This window comes from Lepidochelys kempii, chromosome 1, assembly GCF_965140265.1.
Source record: "Lepidochelys kempii isolate rLepKem1 chromosome 1, rLepKem1.hap2, whole genome shotgun sequence".
Classification (NCBI taxonomy): domain Eukaryota; kingdom Metazoa; phylum Chordata; order Testudines; family Cheloniidae; genus Lepidochelys; species Lepidochelys kempii.
The window spans coordinates 192,441,170-192,461,356 of NC_133256.1; the positions used below are offsets into that span (position 1 = coordinate 192,441,170).

Consider the following 20,187-nt stretch of genomic DNA (forward strand, 5'->3'; position numbering starts at 1 on the left):
ATCCTGAGGTGCTTTGTTTCTACTGAGGCAAACTCTTATTGATGTTAATTGGAGTTTTTGTTTGAGCAAGGACTTCAGGAACTGGCCTATTGCTAAAAAGTCACACACCACTTCACAAATGCAGGGCCCAATCCTAAAACCCTTATTTACACAAATAGTCTAGAACCTAAATGTGAGTTACGGAACAAGATATATTTCTTGAATGAAGCATTTGCAACCTGAGTCCAATCCAACTCCAAATGAAGTCTTTCCACAGACTTGAATTATTAGTAGTACTCAGAAAGAAAAACAGTGCATACAGAGGTAGGCCTTGTACATTTTAATTATTTCTGTTGTAAATGGTTTCTATGCTGATTTACTTTGGTGTTTCTTTTTCGGTTAAGATGGAAAATTCCTATCGCCTAGTTCCTAAATATAAAGATTATTGTAAGGCTGCATTGTTAACAAAAGATTGTGAAACCTGGACTTAAGATGTACAAATGTATTTTTAATTTCTTCTGATGGATGGATGTTGAGTGGCTGTTTGGTTGCTAAAGGTCTTTTTCACTCAGATATTTTTATAGGACTTGAGTCTAATTTTCCATAAACTGGTGGTATGACATCATCACAGGATCTTTTCATCTGGATGAGATCATGTCAGCATCTTCAAAAGTGGCCTCCATTCTGTGTTTTTGATTTTCTCGGAGTCATGGATATGCAGCCTCTGTGGCATGCAAGCATTGAATATTTTTTTTAATTGCTGGCTTAAGGAGTACTTTTCCCAAATATGATGCTAGCTAAACATGACCTAACTCAAACATGTGTTAGCCTGGCACCTGATTTGTCAAAAGGCATTGGAGGGAGGTGAGGCCAGGCTGAGTATGTGCAATTCACAAGCCAAAAGAATTAAGGGTAAAGTAAAAAAGCCTCTCCTGTTGGGTCAACAAACCACCTGAGGGAAGACTTGTGTTCTTGAGACTTAAGGCCAGGCAGTTTAGGGAGAGGAAGTCAAGATATTGACTAAAGTGTTATGGAAGCCTTTTGGCCAGCCTCCCTGCCCCCGGAGGACAAGGTCCAACTAGTGAGAAGTACTGTGTTAATAATGTCATCTGGCTCTTTGACTGACTGCAGTCCCAGCTCCTATGGCAGAAGAGTCTAGCGGACTGCAAGAGTTGAAGAGTTTGTAAACCCCTGTTATCTTATGTATGGCTTTTTTTTTCTTTCTTTTTTTCCTTTTTGTTTTTATTAGTTGGGAGACATCCTAGCCTTACCTTCTTTAATCTTAAGGTAGGAAAGTGTGGTTGTATAGGTGCATGTGTGTATGAGTATCCATAAAATCTACACAGGGAAGGCACAAAAAAGAAAGTTCCCCAGATTTTAAAAAATCCTAAACTCAGTCTCCTAAGTGTTCAGTAAAAGTGTGTTCTGTGTCTGAGAATCCTAAGAAACTTAACCTGTCAGCTGTAAACTGTTAAGAATTGTCAGACTTCTACTCACTAGAGTATTTTGTTGAGGTTGTGTGATCTATGTTGGTGGCGAGGAATACCACACAGTTGAAATCTAAGGAGGAATCTTATATTTGACTTTGAGGTTGTGGTTTAGAAGACTTTAATCAATAATTTGGTTTCAGTTATAGAATGTTCAGCCAGCTCTAAATTTTGATTTCATTGCCAATGGTAAAACTCCTTAGTTGGGGTTTTTACCAATGGAAAACCACCTCCTTTGATTCCTTTTTGGAATTATAAGGAATATTTGTTGTATTAATGTAATGATTTAATTCCAATCCAATATACTTTAACTTTTAATTCAGTTTAGTAGTGTTAATAGTTTAGTTTTAGTGATATGCTTTCTTGATTTTAAGTGTAATCGTTTTAATAAAATTTATAAAACTGGTACTGAATCATATTTCTTTTAATAAGTAACAAGGGTGAAGACTCCTTGGGGAATATTAGCTGGTCAATCCTAAAACCCCAGTTTAGACTTTGGGTCTCACAACTATTATTATTTATTTTTTATTATTTATATTATGGTAGTGCTCAGTCACAGACCAGACCCTCGCTGTGTTACATGCTGTACAAATAAATGTCAAACAGTCCCTGCCTGGCAGAGCTTAAAGGTAACTGGATTGTGCCTAAGGACCAAATTTTGCACTGGCATGAAGTGTAGATTTAGTCATTTGCACCAATACTAAACTGATCCTTGGAGTAGATCTGCCTTGTGTATGTTAATGTAAGATATTGTGTCACTTGTTGAGCTGAATGGAATGTAACTTCCGTTTGACAAATGAATTAAGGCTGTGGTTTTTCAAGAGTCTTGGGAACTGGACACCCAGCTCCCTTATTTTCCCCTTAAAATCCCAGCTAAAATCTAACTTCTATAAAAGAAACATACTACCCAAAGATGCTGCATGTGCTTATATGAATTTTGATAAACACAAGCTGCACTTTCAAAAACTACATGATATTTTACAAAAACTTGAAAAATATTATTTGTTCTGCTTCAGTTCAGGAAAAGCTGAAGGAAAATAATGCAATATTTACTAATGAAATGTTTTGCAACATTTCTTTTAAGGAAGAAGAGACAGACAATGAAGAGAACTTTATTGATCTGAACGTTCTAAAGGCACAAACCTATAGATCAGTAAGTTATTACCTATTAACACCCTGATAAAGTATGGCAGATCTTAACATCTTAAACCATAACTTATTTACATCGGTTTTACAATTTATTATGAATAAAGGCTGTCACTTGATTTTCATCTGAAAATATTAATATAATATAAATAGCAAAAACATACTAACTATAGAGGACCAACTTATTTTAAAAGACACAAATCAAGTTTCTAAATTGCAGAATCTCTTGAAGTTATACAAATCTTGAAGTATCAGCTTCCAAGAACTTAAATAGCACCTTGTTTCTATGTACGTATTTTTTTTTAATTGGGTCTAAAATAGTTTCATGTCTGTTATCTTACTGGTAATGCATTACTCATTCATTTTAATACTTAGTAAAATCAGATAAGATGTTTTAAATCCTAATACTTACAGGTGCAAAGAAACAACAATAAATCATAAAATAATATAAATCAAATAGTTGTAAATTTTCCTAACCATGAATATTTCTCCCTGTTCTGAATGTCTTAAGCCATTGTAACTTGATCACCTAGCAATTGTTTTCTATTGAAATGTTTGTTTAGGATATGAATGAATCCACAAAACAAGAAGAGATTTTAGAGTCCACAACAGATGCAGCAGAATGGAACCTGGAAGTGGAACGTGTTCTTCCACAACTGAAAGTTACAGTCAGAACTGACAATAAGGTGTGTAAGAGCATGTGTATGTTTTGGTATAAATGAATTGAATAAGCAGTTTATGATGAAGTTATATATCCCAATCTTTAAAAAAACACTGAATAGTTTACAGTGAGATGTTCCAAAACTACCTGTAGCTTGCTGTCCCCGGTAAGAGATCTGAGAGAGAGAGAATTGTTTATTTTAATGTTTTTCTAACATTCTACAGTAATTTATACTGTACTAATATCCGAGCATTTCAGTCATTTGCTAATGTGTAATTTAATTCCAGTGGAAACTTTTAAAACATGGAAAACACTTTTCAGATTGAACCTTTAATTTAGCTTGTAATAAAAGGTTTTTTTGGGACAGTTACAGAAATACAGCAAACACATGGAGTACTATTGGATGGTACGTTTGTGTCAGCCACATGAGAGATGTAGATTCTACTTCAGAGGTGGGCAAACTACGGCCTGCGGGACCGTCCTACCTGGCCCTTGAGCTCCTGGCCGGGGAGGCTCGCCCCCGGCCCCTCCTCCTCTGTCCCCCTTCTTCTGTAGTGACGCTGCGCACGGCCAGGATGGCTGGCTCCATCCCGGCAGTGGGGCTGCGAGCTCCTGCCGCTCTGAGAGGCATGGTAAGGGGGCAGCAGTGGGGAGGGCTGGGTAAGGGGTTCCGGGGGCCAGTCAGGGAGCAGGGGGTGGTTGACCTTTGAGGGCTCAGCCAAGTGCTAGTTCATCATTTAGCAGCAAGGCATTCCCTGGGAAATATCCCACCCTCTTACTCCACCACCTCAACCAAGCTTCATAATCATTCATTGCTGTGTACAATATGAAACAGTTTGTTTAAATTTTTTTAAAACTTATACTGTACATAATATCTTTTGTCTGGTGAAAAAAATGTCCCTGGACCTAAATTCCCGTCCACCCCCCATTTACATTAATTCTTATGAGGAAATTGGATTCGCTTAACATTGTTTCGCATAAAGTTGCATTTTTCAGGAACATAACTACAACGTTAAGTGAGGAGTTACTGTATGTGCAAATCCAAAGTACTTCTTAACAAAAAACTAAAACAACCCTATCCTGTAAATTTGACATCACAACCAATTTTCACCAAACCAACAAAAAGTCACATGTGTAACCTAAGGTCTGCTGCCAAACTTTAAGCCTCTACTACCTGCCAGTGTAAAATTCATCTTTTCTTTTTGCAGCCTTTGCCTAATTTCTGAACAGATTGTGTTGGACATGAGCAAGATTATAGGCAATAAGCCTCAGAGGTGTAACAGCTGCTAGAGCTCTGATCTGTGCTGGTCTCATCTCATATAGGCACCAGCCTAGCAAAACACTGAAGCACACCTGTATTCTCATTGAAGTTAGTGCAGCTACTCATGCTTAAAGTATTTTGCCACATTGGGCCATGGTTTGGTGTGCGGATTTTAGAAAACGGAGTAATATTTTATAAGGTATTTTTCTCAAATCTATATGTCGCTTATGTATGTTTGCTGTCATCCGTACGTTTTTCTCCCCCCCCCCCTTTCTTTCCCCTGCCCTTACAAAGAAGGGGGTTAGGTAGTCTTGCTTTTTCATTTCCTTCCTCTCTTCTCCTGATGACTCTGGAGGTGAATTGGAAAGGGAAGATCTGACCATTTGAACATTGGCAGGTCTTTTGACATTTTAGCTATGCCCTCTTTCTCTGCCTGAGACCTAGCAGAGTTCATGGAGTTGTAATCAATAGTCTCAATATTTGTGTCTGGAAGGCCCCATCACAATGTTTTGTAGCAGAAGAACTTTAATGAAGATCAAATACACTCCAGAGAGTATGGCCTCAGACATGTTCAGTATTTGGTTTTGGACATGAATGTCACAGTGTGACATTTAAGAGTCTGATAAATTACTTCACCATAAAGCAGCTGCCTGAAGGGATGGAATATGGCAGCTGTGCAACTGCACACAGCAACAGTACTCAATGGATATGGGCAGGTAGGACAATAGCTTTGAGTCACATACAAGCCTCTTTAGCTCTTTCATGCTTATGCTGTTATCTGAATTTATAATCTAGGCATTTTATTATCTTTCTGATGTATTGTTAGGATTGGAGAATCCACATAGATCAAATGCATCAGCACAAAGATGGAATCGAATCTGCTTTAAAAGAGACGAGGGTATGTCTTGTACATTCAGAGTACTCTACTGGTCTTCCAGCATTTTTTTAACTGCCTTCTTTGCCCTGGTCTACACTATGAGTTTAGGTCGAATTTAGCAGCGTTAGATGGATTTAACCCTGCACCCGTCCACAAAATGAAGCCATTTTTGTCTACTTAAAGGGCTCTTAAAATCGATTTCTGTACTCCTCCCTGATGAGGGGATTAGCGCTGAAATCGACATTGCCAGGTCGAACTTGGGTTAGTGTGGACGCAATTTGACAGTATTGGCCTCCAGGAGCTATCCCAGAGTGTTCCATTGTGACCGCTCTGGACAGTAATTTCAACTCAGATGCCCTAGCAAGGTACACAGGAACAGCACCAGGAACTTTTGAATTTCATTTCCTGTTTGGTCAGCGTGGCGAGGTCATCAGCAGAGGTGACCATGCAGTCCCAGAATCGCAAAAGAGCTCCAGCATGGACCAAACGGGAGGTACTGGATCTGATCGCTGTATGGGGAGACTAATCCGTGCTATCAGAACTCCGTTCCAAAAGACGAAATGTCAAAATATTTGAAAAAATCTCCAAGGGCATGAAGGACAGAGGCTATAACAGGGACCTGCAGCAGTGCCGCGTGAAACTTAAGGAGCTCAGGCAAGCCTACCAAAAATCCAAAGAGGCAAACGGACGCTCCAGGTCAGACCCACAGACATGCCGCTTCTATGATGAGCTGCATGCAATTCTAGGGATGCCCCTACCACTATCCCACCCCAGTATGTGGACTCCTGCAAGGGGGGAGTCTGACTCAACAGGGATGAGGATTTTGGGGATGAGGAAGATGAGGATGAAACCATTCTCCCTGATAGCCAGGAACTGTTCATCACCCTGGAGCCAATACCCTCCCAACTCTCCCAAGGTGGGCTCCTGGACCTTGGAAGGTGGAGAAGGCACCTCTGGTGAGTGTACCTTTGTAAATATAATACATGGTTTAAAAGCAAGCGTGTTTAATGATTAATTTGCCCTGAAGACTTGGGATGCGTTTGCGGCCTGTACAGCTACTGGAAAAGTCTGTTAACGTGTCTGGGGATGGAGCAGAAATCCTCCAGGGACATTTCCATGAAGCTCTCCTGGAGGTACTCCCAAAGCCTTTGCAAAAGGTTTCTGGGGAGGGCAGCCTTATTCCATCCTCCATGGTAGGACACTTAACCATGCCAGGCCAGTAGCATGTAGTCTGGAATCTTGCATAACAAAGCATGGCAACATATGGTCCCGGTGTTTTGCTGGCATTCAAGCAACACCCGATCTTTATCTCTCTGTGTTATCCTCAGGAGAGTGATATCATTCATGGTCACCTGGTTGAAATAGGGGAATTTTATTAAGGGGACATTCAGAGGTGGCCATTCCTGCTGGGCTGTTTGCCTGTGGCTGAAAAGAAATCCTCCCCACTGTTAGCCACGCGGTGGGGGGAGGGGTGAAGCGATCATCCCAGAGAATTGGGAGGGGTAGGAGGCGACCTTGTACCAAAAGCACATGTACTGTCATGTTAACAGCTTGGTTCACCATGAAAGAGTCTACCCATTGTTCTCTAAAATGTCTTTTTAAATACTACTCTCCCTTTTTTTTCCTCCCGCAGCTGCAAATATTTCAACACTCCCCCTATCATCTCCGTCCCAGAGGCTAGCGCAGATAAGAAGTTGAAAAAACCGCACTCGCGATGAAATATTCTCTGAGATCATGCAGTCTTCCCGCACTGAAAGAGCTCAGCAGAATGCGCGGAGGAAGCAATGTCAGAGTCCAGGAAAGCACAAAATGAACGTGAGGAGGGGTGGCGGGATCAAGATGATAGGTGGCGGCAGCGTGATGAGAGGAGGCAGGATGCAATGCTGAGGCTACTGGAGGATCAAACTGATATGCTCCTGCGTATGGTTGAGCTGCAGAAAAGGCATCAGCAGCACAGACCACCGCTGCAGCCCCTGTGTAACCAACTGCCCTCCTCCTCAAGTTCCATAGCCTCCTCACCCAGACACCCAAGAACGTTGCGGGGGGGGGGCCCTCTGGGCACCCAACCACTCCACCCCAGGGGACTGACCAAGCAACAGAAGGCTGGCATTCAATAAGTTTTGAAGTGCAATGTGGCCTTGTTCCTTCCTCCTCCACCACCCCACCCAGTGCTTCCCTCCTTCCCCAGCCCTCCTGGACTACCCTGGCAGTTATCCCCCATTTGTGTGATGAATTAATAAAGAATGCATGAATTTGAAACAACAATGACTTATTGCCTCTGCAAGCGGTGATCGAAGGGGGGAGGTCAGCTGGCTTACAGGGAAGTAGAGTGAACCAAGGGGGCGGGTTTCTATCAAGGAGAAAGAAACAGAACTGTCACATCGTATCCTGGTCAGCCATGAAACTGGTTTTCAAAGCTTCTCTGATGCACAGCGCGCCCTGCTGTGCTCTTTTAACCGCCCTGGTGTCTGGCTGCGCATAATCAGCGGCCAGGTGATTTGCCTCAACCTCCCACCTCACCATAAACGTCTTCCCCTTACTCTTACAGATATTGTGGAGCACGCAGCAAGCAGTAATAACAATGGGAATATTGGTTTCGCTGAGGTCTAACCGAATCAGTAAACTGCGCCAACACGCTTTTAAATGTCCAAATGCACATTCTACCACCATTCTGCACTTGCTCAGCCCATAGTTGAACAGCTCCTGACTACTGTCCAGGGTGCCTGTGTATGGCTTCATGAGCCATGGCATTAAGGGGTAGGCTGTGTCCCCAAGGATAACTGTAGGCATTTCAACATCCCCAATGGTTATTTTCTGGTCTGGAAAGTAAGTCCCTTGCTGCAGCTGTTGAAACAGACCAGAGTTCCTGAAGATGCGAGCATCATGTACCTTTCCCGGCCATCCCACACTGATGTTGGTGAAACGTCCCTTGTGATCCACCAGTGCGTGCAGCACCACTGAAAAGTACCCCTTTCGGTTTATGTACTGGCTGCCAAGGTGGTCCAGTCCCAAGATAGGGATATGGGTTCCGTCTATCGCCCCACCACAGTTAGGGAATCCCATTGCAGGAAAGCCATCCACTATGACCTGCACTTTTCCCAGAGTCACTAACCTTGATAGCAGCAGCTCAGTGATTGTGTTGGCTGCTTGGATCACAGCAGCCCCCACAGTGGATTTGCCCACTCCAAATTGATTCCCGACTGACTGGTAGCTGTCTGGCGTTGCAAGGTTCTAGAAGGTGATCACCACTCGCTTGTGAACTGTAACGGTTGCTCTCATCTTGGTATTCTTGCGCTTCAGTTCTATGAAAGTGTCCTTACGCATGCAAAAGTTTTGCAGCCACTGGGAATCATCCCAGACCCGCAACACTATGTGGTCCCACCAATCTGTGCTTGTTTCCCGGGCTCAGAATCGGCATTCCACAGCATGAGCCTGTCCCATTGCCACCAGGATGTCCAATTTGCATGGGGCTCATGCTTTGAGAGAAGTCTGTGTCCATGTCCTCATCACTCTCGTCACCGCGCTGCCGTCGCCTCCTCGCCTGCTTTTGCAGGTTCTGGTTCTGAACATACTGCAGGATAATGCACGAGGTGTTTACAATGCTCATAACTGCCGCGGTGATCTGAGCGGGCTCCATGCTTGCCGTGGTATGGTATCTGCAGGAGAGCAGAGTTGCAGCAGAAGCAGTGGCTGATGACGGATGCCATGAGAATAGATATTTCTAGAGAACGACAAGAGGACCTGCGAGGTGGATTCATGAAAGCAGGAGAGCAGAGTTAAAGCGGAAGCAGTGGTTCGATGGTGACGGTTAGCAGTACTACTGCACCATCTGCTTAAAGCAGTATGGCGTCCGCACGGAAAAAAGGCGCGAAACAATTGTCTGCCGTTGCTTTCACAGAGGGAGAGGTAACTGATGACATGTACCCAAAACCACCCGCCACAATGTTTTTGCCCCATCAGGCATTGGGAGCTTAACCCAGAATTCCAATGGGCGGTGGAGACTGCGGGAGCTGTGGGATAGCTACCCAGAGTGCAATGCTCTGAAAGTCAACACTAGCCACAGTACTGTGGACGCACTCCGCCGACTTAATGCACTTAGTGAGGGGACACACAATCGACTGTATAAAATTGCTTCCTAAAAAATCGACTTCTATAAATTCGACCTAATTTCGTAGTGTTAGACATACCCTTTGATATATATTAATTGTTTGATTCAGTTTTCTTGGGATTGTTTTACAGCACTATGAAGAAATGCAACAAATGTGATTGAGGGCTGGCAGGATTGACAAAGGACAAATTATTGTAAAGTTGTATAATTTGTCCAACGATAAGTAATGGGGGACATAGCTGACAACAAGTATTTGAAGTGGGTACATCCTGAAAATGGAGAGGAATTATTAAAGACTATACTGTGGTGGGTGCTTCTTAATAATCAGAGGGAATTTTAAAAAGGAAAAATTAGCTAAATACTGTAGTCAGAATAACTTTCTGACAGTGAGACTTATTAGACTGGAATAATCTTAGGGGAAATGGTAGAAGCACCATTTCTTGAGAAATTTTGAATCTGGGCTAAACTAAACACTAGAAAACCTTATCATAGGTGCAGTCCTGCATTGGCCATAGGCCAAGTGATCTTGTAATTCTTTTCCATCTCAGACTCCTATGTTTCAATATCCTTTCTGAATTAGAGGAGTTTTAACTGTGTTCATACATTACATACAAAATATAATCTTACCCACAGAATATCGTTTTCTAGGGTTACCTTGACAAACTTCATAATGAAATCAGTAGGACCCTTGAAAAGGTCAACAGTCGGGAAAAGTACCTCAACAATCAGTTGGAGCATTTGGTTCAGGAATATCGTACAGCACAAGCCCAGCTGAGTGAGGTAATGCACTGACCCATTGCTGTTGCTTTTTGTCGGGCTGAGTTGTCTACAGTATGGCCCAAGGATCAAGTGCAGCCTGCAGAGTCTACATCTACTTTCTCCCTCTGACTGTAGGTAGAAGACAAAGGCCTGGGTGCACAAAAGGAGTTGGATATGGTGATTCTGAGCATCACATCTGACTTTTAGGCACCTAGAAAATCAGTGTGATAACAAAGCCTGAGTTCCTATGCAATGACTGGGGGAAAAGGGGTCATCTTAGACTGAACCATAAAAACTAGTATGTTAACTAATGGTAGATGCCGATGTATGCTAAGCCCTACCCATCATATAAATACAGGCACCCAAATCCAAGTTACAGAGAGGTGCCTAATGATTCTCCATCTTCCAGAGTTAGGCACCTGTGCCATTTTAGCAAGAAGCCAGGGGAGGACTAGAACTTCCCTCATAAATTCTAGCTCAGTGGTTAGGGTACTCACCTAGGATGTGGGAGGCCCCCTGTTCAAGTTCCCCTCCCTCCATCTGAGGAGGGTGAGAAGGGATTTAAACAGGAATCTGTTGGCTCTTAGGTGGGTGCCCTGACCATTGGGCTCTGGGCTAATCTGGTGGGGGGCTCTCAGTCTTTCAATCAATGATTAGAGTAACCGGAGCAGGGGGATTGAACCCTGGCTCTCCCACATCCCAGGTCAGTGCTCTCACCACCAGGCTACAGAGTCATCATTATGCTTATGCTGTCATGTTATGTGTATTCCCTCTCTTTCTCTAGCCCAAATTATTCTTTAATTATTTGTACCCAAAGCTACAGTTTCAACAGGAGAGGCAGCCACACATCCCATACTGCAATAGTTAGGGCACTCACCTGGGGTAGGGGGTGTCATACCTGTTAAAACCCCTTCTCCCCCTCAGGCAGAGATGGGACTCAAACTGAGGGTCTCCCACATTCCAGGTGAGTACCCTAACTACAGGGCTTAAAGTTATGAGAGAGCTCCTCCTCCTCATCCCTGCCTCCCCCTGGGTGGTTTGTGTGAACTTGTCTGCGGGGCCCAATCCAGCAAATGGATGTGGTAGAGGTACAGTTAAACCCAGAATGGTGACAGGTTAATTTCCTCTTTTGAGAAAGAGGGCCTGGGGTTCAGGACTGCTGAGTTCCATCCCAATTCTGACAAACTCACTGTGGTCTGGATAAGGCACTTGCACTCTCTGTGCTTCTGTTTATGCACCTGTTAATAACTGATAAAACTTACTTCCCTCACATGAGTGTTGTGATCTTTAATTGCCATTTGTTAAGGTGCTTTGAGATTCTTGAATGATAGACATTGCAAACTCTCCCTCACACTCCATTGATTTCATTGGCACTGCATGCATGAATGAGGATTTCCAGAATTGGGATCTAAAAGAGCAACTATTATAATAAATTCTCTAATCAGTATGTATGCTTCTGTTTTGTCAATAATACAGAAAGTGTTCTCTCTTCCAGGCCAAAGAGAAATACCAGCAGGGAAGTGGAGGAGTAACAGAAAGGACTAGAACTCTTTCTGAGGTAGAATATATTTTCACATAATTTGTGTTATGGTCTTAATTCTCAAAAGAGCTCCAATCTTTCATGCATTGTTTTCTAACTTTTAAAATAGTCCACTGTGCATAGTCATTTGACACTGGGGTTTACCATTGTATGAAATAAACTTTTTCATATGAAGTACTTTTCATATCAACGTTTAGAATTTGTTCATTTTGTGAAAGTGGTTTAGAACTGTGAGCCCAGGATTGAGAGAGAGATTCCAAAATTCTAATCTCAGCTCTGCTACTGATTCTATCTGTGAGGTGGGCAAGCTACTAAAGATCTCCCCCGTAGTTTTCCTCATCTCTAAGGAGAATAATATATAAATATATAAAATAAAATATGGATTTTACCTATCTCATTAGGGCTATTGAGGATTAATCAGTCAATGTTTGTAAAGTGCTTTGAAGATGAGAAAATCCTAAATTTTATTATTTATATTTTTTTAAAAAAATATTTGGTACAGTGGGCCAAAAAATTTCCAATAAAAAGGTTTTTGTCAGAAGACCTGGTTTTTTCTTGAATTTTTCTGATGGAAAATGTCAATTTCAGTGACTTTTTTTATTTATCTGAAGCACTATTTTGAAACCAAATATTTTAAAACCGGTATCAAGTGGAGTGCCCCAAGGGTCAGTCCAGGGGCTGGTTTTGTTCAATATCTTCATAAATGATCTGGAGGACGGTGTGGATTGCACCCTCAGCAAGTTTGCAGATGACACTAAACTGGGAGGAGTGGTAGATACGCTGGAGGGTAGGGATAGGATACAGAGGGACCTAGACAAATTAGAGGACTGGGCCAAAAGAAATCTGATGAGGTTCAACCAGGACAAGTGCAGAGTCCTGCACTTAGGACGGAAGAATTCCGTGCACCGCTACAGACTAGGGACCGAATGGCTTGGCAGCAGTTCTGCAGAAAAGGACCTAGGGGTTATAGTGGACGAGAAGCTGGATATGAGTCAACAGTGTGCCCTTGTTATCAAGAAGGCCAATGGCATTTTGGGCTGCATAAGTAGGGGCATTGCCAGCAGATCGAGGGACGTGATCGTTCCCCTCTATTCGACATTGTTGAGGCCGCATCTGGAGTACTGTGTCCAGTTTTCAGCCCCACACTACAAGAAGGATGTGGAAAAATTGGAAAGCGTCCAGTGGAGGGCAACAAAAATGATTAGGGGACTGGAACACATGACTTATGAGGAGAGGCTGAGGGAACTGGGATTGTTTAGTCTGCAGAAGAGAAGAATGAGGGGGGATTTGATAGCTGCTTTAAACTACCTGAAAGGGGGTTCCGAAGAGGATGGATCTAGACTGTTCTCAGTGGTAGCAGATGACAGAACAAGGAGTAATAGTCTCAAGTTGCAGTGGGGGAGGTTTAGGTTGGATATTAGGAAAACCTTTTTCACTAGGTTTCAGAGTAACAGCCGTGTTAGTCTGTATTCGCAAAAAGAAAAGGAGTACTTGTGGCACCTTAGAGACTAACCAATTTATTTGAGCATAAGCTTTCGTGAGCTACAGCTCACTTCATCGGATGTATACTGTGGAAAGTGTAGAAGATCTTTTTATAAACACACAAAGCATGAAAAAATACCTCCTCCCACCCCACTCTCCTGCTGGTAATAGCTTATCTAAAGTGATCACTCTCCTTACAGTGTGTATGATAATCAAGGTGGGCCATTTCCAGCACAAATCCAGGGTTTAACAAGAACGTCTGTGGGGGAGGGTGTAGGAAAAAACAAGGGGAAATAGGTTACCTTGCATAATGACTTAGCCATTCCCAGTCTCTATTCAAGTCTAAGTTAATTGTATCCAATTTGCAAATGAATTCCAATTCAACAGTTTCTTGCTGGAGTCTGGATTTGAAGTTTTTTTGTTGAATTATCGCAACTTTCATGTCTGTAATCACGTGACCAGAGAGATTGAAGTGTTCTCCGACTGATTTATGAATGTTATAATTCTTGACATCTGATTTGTGTCCATTTATTCTTTTACGTAGAGACTGTCCAGTTTGAGCAATGTACATGGCAGAGGGGCATTGCTGGCACATGATGGCATATATCACATTGGTGGATGTGCAGGTGAACGAGTCTCTGATAGCGTGGCTGATGTTATTAGGCCCTGTGATGGTGTCCCCTGAATAGATATGTGGGCACAGTTGGCAACGGGCTTTGTTGCAAGGATAGGTTCCTGGGTTAGTGGTTCTGTTTTGTGGTACGTGGTTGCTGGTGAGTATTTGCTTCAGGTTGGGGGGCTGTCTGTAGGCAAGGACTGGCCTGTCTCCCAAGATTTGTGAGAGTGTTGGGTCATCCTTCAGGATAGGTTGTAGATCCTTAATAATCCGTTGGAGGGGTTTTAGTTGGGGGCTGAAGGTAATGGCTAGTGGCGTTCTGTTATTTTCTTTGTTAGGCCTGTCCTGTAGTAGGTGACTTCTGGGAACTCTTCTGGCTCTATCAATCTGTTTCTTCACTGCATTTGCTCCAACCCCTCAGACAGAGACAAACACCTACAAGATCTCTATCAAGCATTCTTACAACTACAATACCCACCTGCGGAAGTGAAGAAACAGATTGAACAACAAAGCCCATTGCCAACTGTGCCCACATATCTATTCAGGGGACTCCATCACAGGGCCAAATAACATCAGCCACACTATCAGAGGCTCGTTCACCTGCCCATCCACCATTGTGATATATGCCATCATGTGCCAGCAATGCCCCTCTGCCATGTACATTGCTCAAACTGGACAGTCTCTACGTAAAAGAATAAATGGACACAAATCAGATGTCAAGAATTATAACATTCATAAACCAGTCGGAGAACACTTCAATCTCTCTGGTCACGCGATTACAGACATGACAGTTGCTATATTACAACAAAAAAACTTCAAATCCAGACTCCAGCGAGAAACTGTTGAATTGAAATTCATTTGCAAATTGGATACAATTAACTTAGGTTACCTTGCATAATGACTTAATCATTCCCAGTCTCTATTCAAGCCTATTTCCCCTTGTTTTTTCCTACCTCCCCCTCCCCCCGACGTTCTTGTTAAACCCTGGATTTGTGCTGGAAATGGCCCACCTTGATTATCATACACATTGTAAGGAGAGTGATCACTTAAGATAAGCTATTACCAGTAGGAGAGTGGGGTGGGAGGAGGTTTTTTTTCATGCTTTGTGTGTATATAAGAAGATCTTCTACACTTTCCACAGTATGCATCCGATGAAGTGAGCTGTAGCTCACGAAAGCTTATGCTCAAATAAATTGGTTAGTCTCTAAGGTGCCACAAGTACTCCTTTTCTTTTTCACTAGGAGGGTGGTGAAGCACTGGAATTACCTAGGGAGGTGCTGGAATCTCCTTCCTTAGAGGTTTTTAAGGTCAGGCTTGACAAAGCGCTGGCTGGGATGATTTAGTTGGGGATTGGCCGTGCTTTGAGCAGGGGGTTGGATTGGATGTCCCTTCCAACCCTAGTATTCTATGATTTTATGATTCTATGACAATGTTGATGTGGAAAATCAAAACGTTTTGTTTCAAAATATCAATTTGTTTTGATTGCAAATGTCAGTCTTTTGTTTCAACACTCCTAATCAAATTTATGGAAATTTCATTCACTTACTAACTTTACTATGTAGGTTACAAAAACCTTATCCACTAAGAGACTAAACTTCTGTAATAGTCCTATCTCATCACACTACTAGAATACACCAGAAACCATCATCACAACATTTATTAAGATTTTTTTTTAATGTTAGAGACACAAGGTGGATGACGTAATATCTTCTATTCGTCCAGCTTTTCTTGGTGAAAGAGACATGCTTTCAACCTAAAAGCTCTGTGGAGCTTGAAAGCAACTCTCTTTCACTAACAAGTTGGTCAAATAAAAAATATTATCTCACCCACCTTGTATCTCTCATAGTACAAATCTGTCTACTGAAGTGTAGGACCTCTGCAGAATTATGCCTGTTTTAAAATAATAATAAACTGTACTGTATAATTTAACCTTGCATTTAATACTGCTCCATCCTAAAAGCAGAAGTAATTTTTAAAAATAGAACACTGTATGAACTTGAAGTCTTTATAATGTTTTTATGCTTTGGTAATTAGTGTGTGACTAATAAAGAATAATGCATGACTAAGTGTGTGGATATTGGACACAATTCTAATCTCAGCTACACTGGTGCATATCTGGAGTAAAGCCAGATACATTTGGTGCTACTACAGATTTTTGCTGGTATAGCTGTGATCAGCACTTGGCCCACTGGGACATACCTATACACCCTAAGTGTGTAGTGAAAATGTTTTTCTCTCTCTGAACATATTGAAATAGGGAGGTAAATGTGGCTTAATGGTTCCAACCCATTCATTTCCATATTATGGTCCAAGTGCTTTATTAGCGAACCGGATTGCTCCCTTTTCACAATCCATGCTACAGACACAATACTACTGTACATGCAGACCTTTCAATATACAGTATCAGTGCTGAAGTTTTTCTTACTTCTATACACAGACCTATCCCAATGAACTTTATGTACACATCCCAGGAACTTTCATTGTCTGTTTTTATTCTGGTACCATCCCTCTGGATTCCTTAACCAACCTGTTTTTTGTGGTAACCACCATCACCTGGCAAACCACCTTCTAGCTCAGAAAACGCGATCCTTAATCTGTTGTAATGCAGACAGGAGTGCTAGTCCATCAACCATTCTCTAAGGCCAGGTCTACACTACCCTCCAGATCGCCAGGTAGCGATCGATCTGTCGGGGGTCGATTTATCGTGTCTAGTCTAGACTCGATAAATTGATCCCCAAGCGCTCTCCCGTCAACTTCTGTACTCCACCGCCATGAGAGGCGCAAGCGGAGTTGACGGGGGAGTGGCAGCAGTCGACTCACCACTGTGAAGACGCCGCGGTAAGTAGATCTAAGTATGTCGACTTCGGCTATGTTATTCTTGTAGCTACACTATTCTCATAGCTGAAGTTTAGATTGATTCTTCCCCCCCTCCCCAGACTAGTGTAGACCAGGCCTAAGAGAATAGTGGTTCTTGTCTTCCATCAGTTACTGAAATGCATCACTTTTATTATTATTACTCTATGATGAAAGACTCTTCAAAACAGTAAACCCAGGTCACTGCCAAAATGTTATTCATGTTGCATGACTTGTATTGTTCTTTTTTTCACATTAAAAATCCAGTTTGGGATTAGTAGTTTGGCATTGAGAAATATTGCTACTCTATTTACAGTGCTGAGCACAGATTAGTCATTTTTGTAAAATTAATGTAGTTATTCGGAATTTTTTTTAATTGAAGTTCAAAAATGCACACTTAATATCAATTTCAGATTACTGAAGTGTTAGAAAAAGTAAAGCAGGAAATGGAAGAGAAGGGAAGCAGTATGACCGATGGAGGTATGTACATGCCTTCCTCAGGAAAAACCTCCCATTCCCTGAGAAACAAGTGCACATTCAGGCCTAGGTTATGGAAAAATAATCTGGTACATGAAAAATAAACTAAACAAAAGCAGAAATGAGTTACTAAATAAGTGAAAACATCGGGGTAAAATTTTCAAAGGAGCCTAAGTGATTTAGGAATCTAAGACCTGCTTTCAAAAGTGACTTAGGCATTTAGGTGTCTAAATCCCATTGGGTTCCAAAATTTTGGTTTTTGAGAATTTTACCATAAAAATCTCAGAAAATTCATGGGTTCTCTAATTTGAATAACTAAATAACTAACACACTGCTGGTGATGTAGGGCCTGATACTGCAAACACTTACTACCATCAGATTGCTCATGGCAGTAAACATTGTGTTTGGTGGCAAGTGTTCACAGGTTTGGGCCTATAGCCAGTAGAAAAATTCATTCTAGTACTTGTGATGGTTGTACTGTTTCTATTTTAAATTAATTCTAAAAGTCATAAAAGCCTATATGTTTTGCTGTCTTAAAGTCTCTTTTAGCTGAGAAACCTGCTCTGTTTCAAATGTAAAAGGAATTGTGATGCAGACATGGAGAGAATCAGGCAGACACCCTAATAGAGTTAAACACAGGGGCTGCAACTTTATTTAATTACTGATGCCTAACTGGGATAAACCAGCTGCAATAGCTATCTCACCCTGGAAGCAAAATGTATACACCCTCCCCTCACCATACAGAGTTAATCACCTGGCCTCATACTACCCTTCCTGCCCAGTGACAGTGGTGATGGGTAGAACAAGCTCCAGAGCCTGGAACCTGCAGCTTGTGCTGCCCCCTGCCCTTCCCCACATGCCTTGCTCCACAAAGAGTGGTGTGGAGGGGTGAAGAAGCAGCGTCTGCTTTGCAGAGGTGAAAGGGGGTGGGAGGAAAAGGAATGGGGTATGTGGAACACTGCCGTAGCCTCTACTAGCTGAGATCTTCCACTGCGAGTTGATGACAGTGTCTTCACTGTTCCCTGTTCCACCAAACTCCACCTCAGGTAGACAGGTGAGCCTTATTGCTGTGCAAAAAAATATGAAATTGGAAAACCTTTTCTCATTTTTATGCACATTATCGGATCCAACATGTCAAGAAGGCAGCAAAATTATCACTGCTTATTTCTATTTTTAATATGTCTTGTGTGTTAAAAATGATGTCTCAGTAAAATCGTGTCTCCAGAATATAACATCCTTTTGTTCATTCTCCAGTTAGCAAAGGGAGTGAATTATAGGAAAAAGTAATGCTTTTCATGTACAGGAGACTAACACATGTACTGTTTGCCCTTTTTTTTTTTCTTTTTTTTTTTTTAAACAGCTCCTTTAGTAAAAATTAAGCAGGCCTTAACCAAACTGAAGCAGGAAACAGTTCAGATGGACATACGGATTGGTGTAGTGGAACACACATTACTCCAGTCAAAGCTGAAGGAGAAATCAAATATGACTAGAGATATGCATGCAACTATGATTCCTGAAACTACAATAGGTGCCTATTAAAGTTGCTTGGAATTTACTTGTATTTCAGACAAATCAAATTTTTTTATAACTTGTTTTTTTTACAATATGCTTGTCATGCATTTTAGGGTGTTGCAGATGTGTACATAGCACTTTAGGCTCTATAAATGGAGCCATGCTGAATTTTTTGACTTAAAGGCTTTCAAACTTATTTTATAAATACATTAATAAATTCTCATTAACTAACTTGTCTCTTCTACTGCACTGTAGTATGTTAAGTAGTATAAAAGTCTATTGACACAGCCTATAATCTTCAAGTCTTGATTAGATATTGTGTGGTGAAAGAAAATTACTTGTGGAAGGCTTGAAAGGAATTTTAAAATGTCTGCTATTTATTCCCATTTTCATATGATTAACATTAGTATTTAATTGCTGACATCGGAATAATACAACGCCTACCCTTGCTAGAGACCTGGGTCAGATCTGATTCTGGCTACAAGTGAAAGTAAATTGTTTGGTCCCCTCCCAGCCCCTATTTGAATTTTATATATAGAACAAAATAACCTCCATGTTTGACACAATTGGGGATGATTGATAGACTCTTCTGAGGAGGTTTTGATGAGATTAGAAGGGCTGTTGTAAATCAAAATCTCAGTACTTTGCAAGGCAGCTGTTAGTGTCATGACTCCATCAGGACCTACACGTCCCTCACTTCGATAAGCATGGCAGTATCATCTGGCAAGTGCACCTGAAAAATGCATAAGACCTTGCTTCTTTTCCCAACTCTGCCATTGATTTCCTGCTTTGGGGATCGGTCCTGCTTTGGGGATCGGTCCTGCTTTGAGCAGGGGGTTGGACTAGATGACCTCCTGAGGTCCCTTCCAACCCTGATATTCTATGATTCTATGATTTCCTGTGTGAGACCGTGCATTGTTCTTGTAACTTCTCCATGCATCAGTAACATTTATCTATAAAACTGTGATAACAATGGCTAAGTCTCCTTACAATTGTGGTTGAGATCTGTGGATGAAAAGTGCTAACGTTTGTTTAATTCAAGAAACATATTGCTGATATTTCTGAGAGACCGAATCTGTGTGTAGTCAGTCACCATTTGGGGGAATTCTGAATTTGATGTGCCTTCCTAGATTAAGGGTTGAACGTTATGCCATATGTCATTGGAAAAGTTATCTTTCTCTACATTTGTAGTAGTTTAACCTGTGACCTTGATGTCTTGATCAGGTGCATATTCCTAATGCACTTGTTCTTGAAATAAGTACTTCCCCTAGTTTATTTCTATAAGGACATAATATTACCCTGGCTATACACCCATATAGTAGAGTGTAGCCAGTAGTAGCTTTTGGCTGGCGGGGAGAGGAGCACCTTATGCAGGGTTGCTGCTGCTTCCTCCATTCAGAGGGGTGGGTTGTGGTAGAGCCTTGGCTCC

The 20,187-nt window shown here is 41.8% G+C and overlaps 1 protein-coding gene across 5 annotated transcripts in view; it reads left to right on the forward strand.

The window, feature by feature from the left end:
• Positions 1 to 18,980, forward strand: part of IFT57 (intraflagellar transport 57) — a 33,260-nt gene extending 14,280 nt beyond the window's left edge. Inside the window, exons 5-12 of one of the 5 annotated variants that reach the window (XM_073306370.1) lie at positions 2,551 to 2,619; positions 3,176 to 3,298; positions 3,641 to 3,679; positions 5,361 to 5,432; positions 10,168 to 10,299; positions 11,774 to 11,836; positions 17,183 to 17,249; positions 18,607 to 18,978. In XM_073306370.1, the coding sequence (XP_073162471.1) occupies positions 2,551 to 2,619; positions 3,176 to 3,298; positions 3,641 to 3,679; positions 5,361 to 5,432; positions 10,168 to 10,299; positions 11,774 to 11,836; positions 17,183 to 17,249; positions 18,607 to 18,785 (744 nt within the window). In that variant the 3' untranslated portion in view covers positions 18,786 to 18,978. Of the gene's footprint in view, positions 1 to 2,550; positions 2,620 to 3,175; positions 3,299 to 3,640; positions 3,680 to 5,360; positions 5,433 to 10,167; positions 10,300 to 11,773; positions 11,837 to 17,182; positions 17,250 to 18,606 lie in introns of all 5 variants that reach the window. The other 4 variants (XM_073306390.1, XM_073306409.1, XM_073306380.1 and 1 more) reach the window with 4 other exon arrangements.
• The last annotated feature ends 1,207 nt before the right edge of the window (positions 18,981 to 20,187 follow it).